Below are 16,050 nucleotides of genomic sequence, written 5' to 3' on the forward strand. Positions count from 1 at the left end.
CGAGCAGCTGGCCTGAGGCAAAGACAAGTGTTTTCTGTTTTGAAAATTTATCTTTACAGAATTCCTGAATCCAAAATGATATCAAATCAACTTTATTTGTAGAGCACTTTTCCTGCAAGGACATGCAACACAAAGTGCTTTACAGAATTAAAAACAATTACCACAATTAAAAGGAAAAACAATTACACCCACCATCCATACTAGACCCACCCACCCACATGGCACCAAGGAGGATCAAGGAAACGCCACCTTTGGGGCCATCCACGCTGGGAGGAGCCGCAGGCCGTGCCATCGGGGGACCAGCGCCCGGGCCCCACGACTTTAACAGACGGGCGGACCCCCACATCAAAGGGAGGAACCCCCAGCCGGCCGGGTCGAAGGGACCCAAGGACGGCACCCCCTCAGCAGACCCGACACAGCCCCCAGTGTGGAGGACCCCCCCCCGAGGAAACACTGGAGTTAAAAGCTAAAAGCTTAAAAGACTAAGACCATAAAATAGGACTAAAAAGATTTTTAAAAAGTTGAAGTTTTTAATATCTTTGTCATACAGTCTTTTAATGTTTTTACTTGGGAATTACCTACGGATCATCTTCCCAGTATCTTCCCAAAGCAAATTCCCTCCTCAACTTTTGTGACAATCTAAACTGTTTTGTTTGTGTCTTTAGACTCTGACGTTGGCATAGCAACAGTGAACCGCTGCCTCGATGCAGCCAAGGCTTGCAACGTGGACGACTTGTGCCAGAAGCTTCGCACGGAGTACGTCTCGGCCTGCATCAAGCCCACCGCTAAATCCGGCCTGTGCAACCGTGCCAAATGCAACAAGGCCCTGCGCAGATTCTTCGACCGAGTCCCTGCCGACTACACGCATGAGCTGCTCTTTTGCCCCTGCACGGACACCGCCTGCGCGGAACGTCGGCGGCAGACCATCGTGCCAATCTGCTCATACGAAAGCACGGAGAAGCCCAGCTGTATTACACAGAGGAGGATATGTGATGCTGATTACGTGTGCAGGTTAGAATAAACATTTCATTGCTCACTCGGATAATAAGAATAATACATTTTATTTGTATAGCGCTTTTCAGAGTACTCAAAGACGCTTTACAGTGACGAAAAAAGAAATGAAAAATAGAGTAAAAGATGCATTAAAATACAATATCCATACATTCATTCAGAGCTAAAAACAAGGCTAAAAGTGGGGCGGGGCACAGCAGTCAGGTATCAGAAGTTAGAATTAAAAACGCATTTAAACAGGAGGGTTGTGAGTTGGTTTTTGAAGGAGGGAAGGTCAGGGCAAGCATGGAGTGAATGGGGCAAAGAGTTCCAGAGGGTGGGGGCAGCGATGGAGAAGGTTCTGTCTCCCCAGGCTCGGAGCTTGGTCTTACAGGGGAGTGCCAGGAGGTTGGAGTCTGAGGAGCGAAGGGGGATTGTGTGGTTGGAGGAGGTCTGTGAGGTATGGAGGGGTCAAATTGTGGAGAGCTTGGTAGGTGATGAGAAGGACTTTGAAATGGAAACAAAACGCCCGAGCTTATCTTAATTTGGATAAAAAATGAAAAGACATTTTCGGCCCTTTGTATTGAGGTGTGGATTCCTATAGAGCAGCTACAAACAATAACCCCACAGATCTTGCTAGAGCTTCCAGAATCTGCACCTATTCCAGCTGTATTTTGTTGGATTTCAATGGTCTATTTTAATTTATTTCACCAGACTCTGCTGTGATTGGTCACACTCCTGAGCACTTCGGACTACTGCCGAACCCTAATTTTGTTGGTATAAAAAAAAAAAGAAATTGGTTTAGCACCAATTTCAGTTTGGCTACCGACCCCCCATATACCTAATTTCATTCAAGATCACTTAATATTGACCTCATAAACATAAAAAGTGTACATTTTATTTCTGTAACAGATGTTGTCAGACGTGGGATGCTTCGTGGTTAGGCTAAGTCACAGGGCTGAAAGTAAAAAAAAATCCTGAGCCTGAAACCCCCCACCCAAAAAAAACATAAACTACCAACATATAATTGTGAACATGAATTCACCCCCCCCCACACACACACACTTAATCCCCCACTAACTTAAAGGTACCAAAGATACCACCCAAAAGTTACTTAACGGTTTCAAGCCAATGTGAACGTTACACTGCCAACAGCCTTAACGTTAGCGAGCTAATGTAAATATTAAGTAAATAGCAACTAAAGGCAACCCAACAGAATCATCTCCCGGTCAAACTCTGCTATTACTGATAGTTGAAGACAGCATATGAAACCCAGTTGAGGTGAAAGGTAGTACGTATGTTTACAAAGCAACTAAGTTCAGCCTCTTCCTCTGCTGCAGCGTCTTGTGACGGACAGGCGGACTGCTCTGTCGCCACCCCCGACTGCTGAACGCCAGTCACTCATAGGCTGATCCGGGCATGCACTGCCGTTTCATAAAGAAACACAGCTTTCTGATGTGTGTTAATTGTTCCGAATACAGGCGGCACGGCGACCGAGTGGTTAGCGCGCAGACCTCACAGCTAGGAGGACCAGGGTTCGATTCCTCGGCCATCTCTGTGTGGCGTTTGCATGTTCTCCCCGTGCATGCGTGGGTTTTCTCCGGGTACTCCGGTTTCCTCCCACATTCCAAAAACATGCTAGGTTAATTAGCCACTCCAAATTGTCCATAGGTATGAATGTGAGTGTGAATGGTTGTTTGTCTATATGTGCCCTGTGATTGGCTGGCCACCAGTCCAGGGTGTACCCCGCCTCTCGCCCAAAGACAGCTGGGATAGGCTCCAGCACCCCACATGACCCTTGTGAGGATAAGTGGTAGAAAATGAATGAATGAAAGCTTTTGTTGCAAACATGAATTCGTGGGATTGAAAATTGAATATGGTTATGATATTAGCTTCAATTCAAGTTTTATTGAATTTACTTTTTTATTACACAGCATGACTAACAATATTGTTTGGCTTTTATAACAAACTTCTGTGAGTCAGGTCCCTAATTCAATAAAAGATCCAATAAAAGTCAATTCAATAAAAGATACAATTGGGGAAAAAAATGGGTGTGCAAAAATATTTTTGTGTAGAACGAATTATTTGACATGGTTACAGATCAATTTGTGGCGTTATTTAGAATATATGCCTTTAAAACAAACTCTCTTCAACGTAATAGTCCTTCATTGATGGTCCCTAGTACAAACAACCAGCGGTTGGAGTGACACTTTCCGTGTGACCGTGACACAGCAATCCTGCACGCTGGTGTATCGTTTCCTTCTTCTTGTGGGTGACGGCAGTCGAGTGGCAACCAGCTTTGAGGTGCATTAGCGCACATACCTTGGTGGCGTGTGGCCCGGAGTTATACCTTATACCAGGGATTTTCAACCACTGTGCCGCGGCACACTAGTGTACCTTGAGAAACCGTCAGGTGTGCCGTGAGGAATTATCCAATATCACTTTTTATAGTTAACAATTATTAATCATCATTTGCAAATATGTCAATAGTATATATGGACCCAAATATTCCAATTGCATTTGGTTTATTTGCTTAAACGGAAAGAATTAAACAGGGATGGAATATTCCTTTCCCCAATCCAATTGAGGTATCTTGTACCCGCTCAAACGGAAAGTTGTCAGGTTGCGTTCTTCTTCCTGGTGTTTTTCTTCTTCTGTTGTTTATTGGTGGTTGGCAAGCAGCTTTGGTGTGCATTAGCGCCATCTGTGGAACAGAATCTAAAACCTTCTATACGCCATTCACAAGTCCACTTTTATTAAAAAAGAAAATATATATCTATATAAAACATGTCCTGAGTTTAATTATAAAATATTAGCAAGATTGAATTTGATCTTTTCCTGTTTAAATTGATCCCGGGTGCGTTCTTTCAGCGCATGCTCAGATATGACGTAACACGTTCAGATCCAGACGTTCTTCACTTTTAAAAATGGAGGCCAGCAATCGGCATTGGACTGCTAAGCAAAGTTTGTTTTTGATTCAAACTAAATTTCAAGACTGGACAGACGAAAAACTGGCAATACGGAGTTATTCCAACAAGTGAAAGAAAAACTCGGGGAAGCCGTTATCACGTGATGTTGATGTTTACGTTTTACTGGGCATGCCCTATTGACTATTCTGGTTGATTTTCACGGCGCATGTAGACAAGAGATTGGAATATTCCTTTCCATGGATACCATTGTTTCCCGAAAGGTGATTGGGAAAGAGAAAAAGTGGTGATGTAAAAACATGGCTACTGTGGAGTGTCTGTGGTGTAAAGACTGGCAGAGCAATGTAATATTATATGGAATATAATAAAATGTAATATTGGTCCGTGTGGCAACACCTACCTTGTTCCTCCCATAGACTTATTGATGCACGTGTGAGGTCGTGGTGACATTTTGGAACATTTTTGGTTAGTGGTGTGCCACAAGATTTTTCCAATGTAAAAAACGGACCGTGGCTAAAAAAGGTTGAAAAACTCGAGGCCCTCTTGCTAGGTGCTAGCATGATGACTGTTAGCATGTTAGCATTTAAGCTAATTTACTCATGTCTAAAGGCAAATACACACATGGCATGATGTAGGGAGGTTATAGGACAACCTTGGCATTTTCTAAACTTGAGGCTCTCTTGCTAGGTGCTAGCATGATGACTGTTAGCATGTTAGCATTTAAGCTAATTTACTCACGTTTAAAGGCAAATACACGCATGGCATGATGTAGGGAGGTTATAGGACAACCTTGGCATTTTCTAAACTTGAGGCTCTCTTGCTAGGTGCTAGCATGATGACTGTTAGCATGTTAGCATTTAAGCTAATTTACTCACGTTTAAAGGCAAATACACACATGGCATGATGTAGGGAGGTTATAGGACAACCTTGGCACTTTCTAAACTTGAGGCTCTCTTGCTAGGTGCTAGCATGATGACTGTTAGCATGTTAGCATTTCAGCTAATTTACTCATGTCTAAAGGCAAATACACACGTGGCATGATGTAGGGAGGTTATAGGACAACCTTGGTACTTTCTAAACTTGAGGCCCTCTTGCTAGGTGCTAGCATGATGACTGTTAGCATGTTAGCATTTTAGCTAATGTACTCATGTCTAAAGGAAAATACACACATGGCATGATGTGGGGACACTGTAGGACTGCCCCAAACTTTTCAGGACCTGAGGCTGTTTTGCTACGTGTTAGCACGGTAGCCATTAGCATGTTAGCATTTTCGCAAATTTACTCAAGTTTAAAGGCAAATACACACTTGGCATGATGTGGGGACACTATGGGACTGCATCAACCTTTTCCGTACTTGAGGCTTTCTTGCTAGGTGCTACCGCGGTAGCCGTTGGCACACCGGGCCCGAGGTTCACAGCACAGGTGGCCAGCCCATCAAAATTTCCGCGGGAATTTTCTAGTTACATTTTAAGCTCTTTGTCTTAAAGACTAGTCAACATGATGAGGAAAAGTAATGCATAAAGCAAAAACCAGGGAAGATTTTTCTTTCACATGAAACAAAACAAGAATTAATCACTAAGCACAATCTTTCCTTTCATTCTTGTTTAGGTCTCGTCTGGCACAGTTTCAGTACGACTGCGAGCCCTCTGAAGCGTCTGCCAGCGGCTGCAAGCAAAGAAACTATGGAGCTTGCCTCCTCGCCTACACGGGGCTCATCGGTGGGTGCATATATTTGAGAAATATCTTCTCAAGAGGAACATGAAACAAACAGATGGAGGGAGAGCGAAAGACGGAGTTTGTGTGTATGCAGCTTGAAAAGGCGGCATCTGTTGTGTGAGAGGATGACGAACAAGACCTGCGAAGCTAGGAAGGCTGATGAGCGAGCCACAAAAGTAAACAAAATCTGTGAGATTCTCAAGCAAACAGCAACAATGTTGGAGACGATGGCGCACAAACAGCAGGGATATCTCTTAATATCTCTTAAAGGAGGCTCGTTTGTGCAATTTCAAGTGGCTTTTATTTTTGTAACAAAAAAGAATATCCAACTTGACGCACTCCATGCCCCGTGGCACAAACACACTTGGCTTGTATTTACAAAAGTACTTCAAATCCCAATTCCACTGCCTTGCCACGGAACAAAAAAATGATATCTCACCGTTTTACTTGAACTTGAACGTTGGCGTACCTGGCTGTATATGTTATATCATACACTCTTTTACATCAGGTGGGTGTCGAGGAGAGCCGGTTAGCCCATTAGTGCTACAACGCACCGGCGAATGAATATGTAAAAGCCAGACTGATACCAGGTGCTGTTTTCTCCACAGGAAGTACGATAACACCCAACTATGTCGACAACGCTACATCCAGCGTGGCGCCATTTTGCTCCTGCTCGGCCAGCGGCAACCAGAGGAAAGAATGTGAGGACTTCCTGGGCTACTTCACAGACAACATCTGTCTCAGTGAGTTGGGATTTTTGGGGTCAGATGATGACGGGAGACAATCGATAATGGTCGACTTTGAAGTTGTTGTCATTTTTAAAACGAAATTTCCTGTAACATCCTTCACATAATAGTGCAAAGTGAAGCTAATCACTGTAGAATAAAACCATATTAAAATGAAACTATTCACACTTAATGGAGAGGGACCAATAAGGTTTATAGAGCAATACTGTCTGTAATGTAACCTAGCGTTGTTTTATAGGTGCTCAGGGGTGCACGACTATTATTAGACCGATCATTTTCGGACCGACGAATGATTCATGAACCAATAACTCATATCAAGTGCTCTTTTTCTGTGACGTGACATACGCTGAGCTCATTTGTAACCAAACATGGCGTCAACCGCATGGGACTTCATTCGTGATGTGAATCTAACTGAACGGAAAAAGTGTACAAGCTCTTGGACACTGGCATGACCTGACATACCCAACATGAACTTATCGTTTTATTTTGGTAGCCTTTGTCCAACTCCAGTAAAAGGCTGATTTTCATCCGTGATGAACTGTTGACTTGTCAGAGTCGTTTATAATCATAACCTGAACCAGAATGTGCCCATGACGTCTATGAAAAATTGTCAACATCATGATGGGATAGAGCCCACGGGATGCCGCCAGACAGATGTTTGCCAGCATGTTCAACAGCAGTGCATTTTAATCAAACACCCCCTTCTTTTTTATAGATTAAACATAATTAAATACTTTTTATTACTCATTTTCCTCACACTGGTTCCACTTAGCTTGCTCAGAATTTCACTCTTTTGGAGAATAATAACTGAGCTGATGTTGATATTGGGATTGGAATACCACAAGCTTGGTTAGGCTGGATAGTCCGACAACGACGCTACTGTATGATGGTAGGGGTTGTTGTAAGTTTGCAAATAAAAAACTATCAGTCAACTTTAGTTAAAAAAAGTTAAAAAGCAACCAGGGTTAATGCATGAAATTAGATCTGTTAATTTGCTGGATTTATTGGAGTTGAGGTATTCCAGGTGTTAATACCTGTAACAATACTGCCCTGTGACTGCACTATAATGGTTATTCTCCATATAATTAGATCTTGTCACATGATTCACAGGAATATTGCAGATAGGGTCGGCACTTTGCAGCCTGAACCTGTGAAAGCCAATATGACGCCGCCGCATGAACGCTTCCGCACGCGGCGCCGCTCTCCAATTCCCAAATTATTTTCCAGAGACGCTCGCTCGACTCTGATTTGCACACGTTTTTTGCCAGCGGAAGGCTTGCACAGCTCGTCGTGGCACAGATGAGAGCGGCTCTCTCGGGCCTGCTGCCGAGAAAAGATACACAGAGAGCGCCTCAGAGTAGTTTGGCCATTTCACAAGGTTCTATGAGTTAATGAGGCCGATGTGGAGATGCAGGTGCAGTGCCCGGGCTGGCGGAGAATACTGATGCTACTTGGTTTGTTTGGGCCATCCCCTGCCAGTGAAGTCTAAACTGAGACCTCATGAACATGAGTCGTTCAAAAAAGAAGATATTTTTATCTACGCTAAGCTACAATTCACGCCGGCGTCCATGCAATACTACTAAATAAACGCATGAAGCTGACCTTTGTCTTGTCGTGCATCAGGGAATGCCCTCAGGGTGTTTGGAAGTGAATCTGACCAGCATCCAACAGTGGGCCAGTCCAGTTCCACAACCCATGGCAGCAGAGAAAACCGCAGCACAACTTTCCCGCCCGAAACCGAAGTAACCATGCGGAACATTCTGGATACAAAAATACCCACACAGGTGTGTTGTACCTTGATATCATCTGTCGCTTTTTGGTACCTGATGAGGACATAGTGCTCAGGTGATCACGCTTAACACTGCATTATATCAACATATCCCATAAGAGTAAGTCCGGGGGTCCACTGGAGAGAACACTAACTACAGTCAAGGTGCCAATGCAGAAATGAGAGCACAGGGAAATAAACACACCAATCACAACTGTTGCTACTATGGGGATGAATAAACAATCACGTTAATGCTAATAATGTTCATTCATTCATTCATTTTCTACCGCTTATCCTCACGAGGGTCGCGTGGGGTGCTGGAGCCTATCCCAGCTGTCTTGAGGTGGGGTACACCCTGGACTGGTGGCCAGCCAATCCCAGGGCACATATAGACAAACAACCATTCACACTCACATTCATACCTATGGACAATTTGGAGTGGCTAATTAACCCAGCATGTTTTTGGAATGTGGGAGGAAACCGGAGTACCCGGAGAAAACCCACGCATGCACGGGGAGAACATGCAAACTCCACACAGAGATGGCCGAGGGTGGAATTGAACCCTGGTCTCCTAGTTGTGAGGCCTGTGTGCTAAACACTTGACCGCCGTGCAGCCCCATAATATATTATTCATTCATTCATTCATTTTCTACCGCTTATCCTCACGAAGGTCGCAGGGGGTGCTGGAGCCTACCCCAGCTGTCTTCAGGCGAGTGGCGGGGTACACCCTGTGTACACCCTTATGTTTTTGGAATGTGGGAGGAAACCGGAGTCCCCATAGAAAACCCATGCAAACTCCACACAGGTTTGAATTCGGGTCTCCTAGCTGTGAGGTCTGCACACTAACCACTCGACCACCGTGCAGCCCTGCTAAACGTGTAACTTTAGTGAAAAAGTGCCAAATCCGCAAAGCAGGCTGGGAAGCCAGAAGCACTCCCAGCAATGGGATGCCTTCTGATTCCTGAGTGACTACTTTTCCGGGTCCAGCCTCACCAAGAGTCCACCTCCAACGCCCCTCCAGACACTGACTAACCCTCACCCTGTCAAGAACTGCCGGGGAGCTGTGGTTCAATGAGATGAAAGATGAATTCCGACATGTACTGTGATATTGTGGAATGTAGAGCAGTGTGTGATACGGTGCACTTGGCGGAACGCAAGCCCGTAGTGGGAACGGAAACTGAAGAATACATACTTTTAAGTCCCCATATACCAGAAACCTCTCCAATGATGCCAGAAAAAGTTTCACTACACATCTTGACCAATGACATTTGCCTTTAACAGAAAGTAAACAACTGGAAATTGGCTCACATGAGCTTCTTAGAGCTGATTCGTTTACGACCGACACATGTCAGATGCTTATTGATGTAGACGTTTGTTTTTATTTCAGCTTATTTCTCTACCTTCTTTTTTCTGTTGTTGAACGTAATAGCGATGACATGTATTTGTGTTGTTATTCCTACTAAATACTGAGATGCATGTATCCATTATTGTTGACATCCACCTCCTTTGGATGCAAAAAGTTGGCCATGTGTTGCTCCTCCGTTTTCAGCTGCACTGGCATAAGACCTGCATACTATGCAAAGCCAGGTCACAATTACATTGTTCATGCACGCCGACTGCTCCCAATCATCCACTCTGCACGTCATTTGCAGTATAATGAAATCCTTTTCATCATTTAGTTTCTTTAAAACTTCCTTCCACTTTTCCTTCCAGCATATCCATTTTCTTCAAATCCTTAATGCGTTTCATTAAGGATATCATCTCTTTTGCTGTTTAGCTCCTACCCCGTATGATTCAACAACACAGTTAGCTCCTGGTACCTGTACCTGGTTGCAGGCTTCCTCCCATGCCGTCCTCTTATGTAATTCAGGGGCCAGAAAGCCAAGCTTTTTCTAGAGCATTACTAACACTGGTGATCAACACATTTGAAGAGCAAGACATTAGCCTCAAGTAGCTTGTCTTGTAAGCGACTGCTCACACTCAACGTAACTTGTTTTTTGGGGTTTTTTTTAGCGAGTTAGTTCCTGACACTAGACCAGTAGTCAGCAAACCGCGGCTCCAGAACGACAAGCGGCTCCTCGGCATACCATATTGGCTCCAGATTGCGGAGCGTCACCACATCGCACACAATTCCTACTCTTGAAAGAACTACACACACAGCAACACAAAAGGTGGATAAAAAGAGTAAATGCACTACCAACGTATAATGCAGAATATTACCCAACTATGTGAGCTCTAACCATGTGCTTCCAGCAGGCTTTATAAAAACTGTACAGCAAAGCACACAAGGAAAGAGGAAGTACTCACAGCGACGATATATTACATAGATCAGGGGTGTCAATTTACCAGGGGGCCACTGGAGCTAGGGTCTGGGCGAGGCTGGGACGCGTCAGGTTTTCCAAAAAAAAAAAAAAATGCATTTATTAAAAACAGAATAATGAATAAACTTTGCTTTGGTTCCGATATTCTACAATAAAAGCTCTGAGAAAACATTCCACTGTTCTCAAATATCTTCATTTTTATTTTTCTACACAAAATAAGATGAAAAATAAATAAACAAATCAAGAATAAAGAAAATCAATCAGTAATAAATAAATATAACAATAAAACGTCAAATAATAAAAACAGCATATAGTTGGTGGGTAGACAAATATTTTTTTTCAGATTAAAATGAACAGTATTAACAGTTATTTAACCTTTAACATGAACATTAATAAAACGTGATCATTTTTTCTGGGTACATGATACCATACAGCATCCATATCAAACTTGCGCGGGCCACACGAACATTACATTTTCATATCAAGGCGGGGGCCTAAACTAGCGTCCTGCGGGCCACATTTGGCCCGCGAGCCGCGTGTTTGAGACCCCTGATATAGATCGTCTCAATGAAGAAAAAAAAACGCTCCAATTAAACCTACACACACACAGTAATGTAGCGTACTGTTAATCTATCGTAGGGGGGGTCATATGTATTTACATAAGCCGTGTAAAATGATGGATAAGACAGACTGCACGACTTGTTTAGATGGTCGCCATCCACCCTGTGCTTGAACACAACACCATTACAAGCTGGACCACTGTGCACCGTTTTGTTGAATATTTACTCCACCGTTTAAAAACACTCAGCAAGCGTTGACTGTCAGGAGGAAGGCTGTGATTGTGGTATTGGGCTTACAAATTATGGCCTTTGTGCCGTTATTCATATTTGCGTCTCGTTGCTAACCTGAAACAAGCAGCCCCACTACTGGCACAAAGAGGCTTAATAGCTGAGAAGATGCTCACTCCCTTCTTTATTCATTTCATATAGAGCCAATGTGCTCAGACACATTCATAGTCCTGAATTTAGACAAAAAGTATCATCTTTTGGAATAGTCGACAACAGAATCAATGAATCAATCTTTGTTTCTCCCTGCAGGCCATAGGAAATGAACTACTGGTAGCCCGGTCCACCCTTTCATCCAACGGCATCCCAAATTCGGCATCCCCTCTCCGGCTCCTTCCTCCAGCCGCCGTCAGCCTTTTGTTGTTTCACTTGCTCGACAGCGGACACTAAAGACAGCAGGGGTGCACCCCCTTTGGCTCCCCACGGTGCACAGCGGAACGGAGGCAGTTCGCGCACCGTGCAGCTCCTCCTTCCTCCTGAACATGTACAGCAATTCTATTTTTGTGTCTAGGTATCGTTGGACGCCAAATCTGAAGCCTGTATGTACATTTGTACATAATTGATGCCAAAATGAAGCTGACAGAGCTCTCAGCTTCCGTGTGTTTTCAAGTTAACGTGACCCTATAACACAGCTATCTCCGTGGGTGTATGATACGAGGATTTATGAAGGAAGAATATGAGAAGCTGAGGACATCAACAGAACCTCCTATGTGGAATATTGTGAGTCAGTGTTCAGAGAGCTGCTGGAGCACATGGGGCTTTAATAGCGCTCTCCTCAAGTGACTGCAAGAGGGCCATTATTTCTGATCAATACTGGGAAAAAAAGGGGGGGGGGGTGGTGAGGCGCTGAGACAATAGAACAACATTTTACTCAGACATGGCGGACAGATGCCCTGATTCTTTGTTGTCCTGCAGCGCTACCTGGCAGAGAGTGCATAAGACAAACCTTGACATCATGATCATGCTCTCCATCAGGACTGATGCCATTTGTCAAACCCCTCCTTTAACCGTTATTGCTAAAGCTACAGTATAAAATACGTTGTCGCACTTAAAAGGAAATTTCCAGGAAAAAGCAATTTTCCTAAACTGGGAATAAAAGTCTTGAAAGAAGGGGCTCTTTACTTACGGCTGCTATATATAAAAAAATGTGTCTGTGTTAACATGTTTGGCTTTCTGGAATGGATTCATTGGATTTACATGAGTTCCTATGGGAAACACTGATTGACTGAAAAGTCCCTTTTTCTAATGATACACACCAAGGTTCTAATGATACACACCAAGGTTCTAATGATACACACCAAGGTTCTAATGATACACACCAAGGTTCTAATGATACACACCAATCTTCAACTCCTGACCAACATGCACCCCATACTGTGTTGCCTGTACTGTTATTTTTCTTACAAATAGAACAATTCAGTTCTTACTAAATTCTGTAAGTCGGACTGACTTGAAACTTCTCAAGCAGATCAAGAAAGCACCCACTATTTGGTACACACCTTTGAAGGAGACCGGGAAACACGTATGTATGCTAGCATACCTTCCAAAGCATTTTTAGCACAACGGATAATGGGTGGCACTTATGTCACGTATACATGGACCCAAATATTCCAATTCCATTCGGATTATTTGCTCAAACGGAAAGAATGTAACCTTTGTATACACCTCATTCCGAAAGAAACGTGCCAATCCGAATGAATATATAATGGGATTCCCAGAGGTGGAATATTCCTTTCCCCAATCCGATTGAGGTATCTTGTACCCGCTCAAGCGAATGTTGTTGACTGCGTTCTTCTTCGTGGTGTTTTTCTTCTTCTGTTGTTTATTGGCGGTTGGCAAGCAGCTTTGGTGTGCATTAGCGCCATCTGTGGAACAGAATCTAAACCCTTCTATACGCCATTCACAAGTCCACTTTTATTAAAAAAAGAAAATACATATCTATATAAAACATGTGCCCAGCATAATTATAAAATATTAGCAAGATTGAACTTTATCTTTTCCTGTTCCCGGGTGCGTTCTTTCAGTGAATGCTGAGGTATGACGTAACACGCAGCTCCAGATGTTCTTCGATTAAAAAAAATGAAGGCAAGCAATCGGCACTGGACTGCTAAGGAAAGTTTGTTTTTGATTCAAACTAAATTCCAAGACTGGACGAAGGAAAAACTGGCAATACGGAGTTATTCCAACAAGTGAAAGAAAAACTCCAGGAAGTCGGTATCACATGATGTTGGTGTTTACGTTTTACTGGGCATGCCCCATTGACTATTCTGGTTGATTATAGCAGCGCATGTAGACACGCGATTGGAATATTCCTTTCCATGTATACCATTGCTTTCAGAAAGGTCATTCGGAAAGATTCCATTCGGAAAGAGGAAAACTCCTCATGTAAAGGTGGCTATTGTATGACAAACTATTACGTTGATGAGACTAAATATTACGTTGATAGAGCTAAATTAGTTCATGGCCGCTGAGAGAGATCCACTACATTCTGTTCCAAGAATAGTTAAATGCATTTCCAGAGTACTGTGATGTATTATAGTCAAAAATAATCACTCCTTTGTAAACAGAACTGAGGAGAAAAACAGACATGCCTCACTGGTAGGGTTTGGCCTCAAGTCTCCGGATCGATTCCTAGATTCCATGTCCACTTCGCTGTGAATACAAACAAAGAAGAAGCCGGCGAACACCAGCGAAGAAGAAGCGGCTAAAAAGTCGGTAAAGTGTAATATTTTCAGCACAATATCATGCAAAGGAGGGTGCATGATCATCATGATTAAGAGATTGCGATATTACAGTACATTGTCTATAATGTGCTACGGCGTACTTCATCGGGGAAGTCAAAGAATAAATCACATCTGTCTCATGCCAATGCAAGCCAGGGTTTCAGGATGCCAGCCGATGTGGTGGTTCACTGCAAATAAACAACGGGGGGCCGTGGCTAGACATTGTTGTGACATTATTGGTACAGTCCATCTCAAGGGACGTTCTCAGCTCACACAATATACACTTCCAGCCTTCAAAATAACAGCTATATTCCGTTGACCTGTGTTCACAAACAAAAACTTTCATAAACAATACCTTACACCAACTTTGGCGTAGCAAACAAAAACTATGCACATTTTATGAACCTGTCTCTAAAATCGAGAGTCGTTCAAATGCGGAATCAAAACAAAGAATCAGAATTGTTCGAATTGAAATAATGCCCAACCCGACTCAACAGCATAAACACATGAACGCAAAAAGGTCATTTTAGGTTTTGACAGAGTGATGGAAATGTATTCAGAGCATGGATCAACGGAAAATTGGCTTTAGAAAATCATTTCAGAGGAAGGATTTTACATATTTGACACTGAGTATTTGCATTTGACACCAGGAGTGCCTTGAATGGAAAAATTGGATATCCAGAAATACAGAAGAAAGAGTTGTTCGTCCTACTGCTTCTTTTGTTTTATGCTTTATAACTACCATGCATTAGCAATGATCAACACCATTCCCGGCGAGAGGAGACTCTGAATCCAGCACCGATCAATAAGAACAATCAAAAGTTGCTCGAGGGTGTTGAAGCCTCACGATTTACCACAAGATCATTTCACCTGCACTACTTCAACACACCTCCACTGCTCTGCACTATATCTGTGATTTCTTCTTTTCTCCATATCGCCAAGCTTTGGAGTTGGAAGAAAGAACTGAAATTGATCGCCTTGCTAATTGGCGTAAACGCCTGACTTTTTGTTCTTTTCTTGGCTCCATCTTCTCACTGCGGGTAATTCCCTTAACACACTAGTTGTCACAACACAGTGAGTGCAATGAAATCTCTCAGCAATTATGAACAAAAGCTGTTCATTACATGTAAACAATGTTGGTTTTTTTAAGTCTGTCATGTGGCTGGCTCTGAGGGCTCAGCATAAAAGTAAGTATGGTTTATTTTTGCACTGTCTAATCTAAGCAAACGGAAATGTGTGACAATGACTCCGGCCGATTCACTGCCATCTCTTGGTCAGTAAGAATATTGAAAGGCTTATCTGGTGGTAGAATGTACAAAGATAAGAGATACAAATAGCGGATTTATTTCTGTAAAGTTACTTTGTTTCTGTTATCCATTGGAATCAACAGAATAGATTTGAGGCATAAAAATAGCTCAATGAAAAAAAATATGTCATATGTAGTGTAACATCCGTGACTGGTTTAAGGAGCATGGCTTGGGAAACGTGTGTAAAATCAGCTAGCTAGTTTATGATGTCAAGTTGAGTATTGGCCGTGTCTAGACTAAGATGTCATATTTTCCATTATGTCTAATATATGGTCATGGTTTTATTTCATTTGAACATGCATCACATTACAATTGAATGCATCTCATAATCAGTTCACAGCCCATATTTCCACACAATAAGTAAGATATGGTAGAACCAGAGAGCAATAAAGAGTGTGGAGTGATTTCTGATATAATATTGGGTAACACGAGTGTAAAGGTGACTATAGGGGTGTTATTTCATGTCTAAAGGGCTCTAACAATGCTAAAAAAAAATGTATTTAGGAAGTTTTACACAGGTTTTCTATGCTCTAACTACAAAATATTCAGTTATAAATAAGGAATCATACTTCGAAAAAAATCACTTATGATCATCATAATTCTAGAACGAATTAATTGCGATTAACAAGGAATTACTGTATATCTGTTTCATATATAAAGGTGATCCTCGGGTTACGTGCGTTCTGGGTTTCAGCATTTAATGGTTA

General features: G+C 42.7%; 1 protein-coding gene across 1 annotated transcript in view; it reads left to right on the forward strand.

Moving 5' to 3' along the window:
- gfra4b (GDNF family receptor alpha 4b) overlaps positions 1 to 12,483 on the forward strand; it is a 46,370-nt gene extending 33,887 nt beyond the window's left edge. Inside the window, exons 4-8 of the mRNA XM_058076646.2 lie at positions 666 to 1,011; positions 5,526 to 5,635; positions 6,242 to 6,376; positions 8,003 to 8,163; positions 11,566 to 12,483. Coding sequence (XP_057932629.2) covers positions 666 to 1,011; positions 5,526 to 5,635; positions 6,242 to 6,376; positions 8,003 to 8,163; positions 11,566 to 11,703 — 890 coding nt within the window. The 3' untranslated portion in view covers positions 11,704 to 12,483. The remainder of the gene's footprint in view (positions 1 to 665; positions 1,012 to 5,525; positions 5,636 to 6,241; positions 6,377 to 8,002; positions 8,164 to 11,565) is intronic.
- Positions 12,484 to 16,050: the final 3,567 nt, after the last annotated feature.

The sequence above is a fragment of the Doryrhamphus excisus genome, linkage group LG23, assembly GCF_037039965.1.
Source record: "Doryrhamphus excisus strain RoL-2023G ecotype Guam linkage group LG23, RoL_Dexc_Guam_v1.1, whole genome shotgun sequence".
Classification (NCBI taxonomy): Eukaryota; Metazoa; Chordata; class Actinopteri; order Syngnathiformes; family Syngnathidae; genus Doryrhamphus; species Doryrhamphus excisus.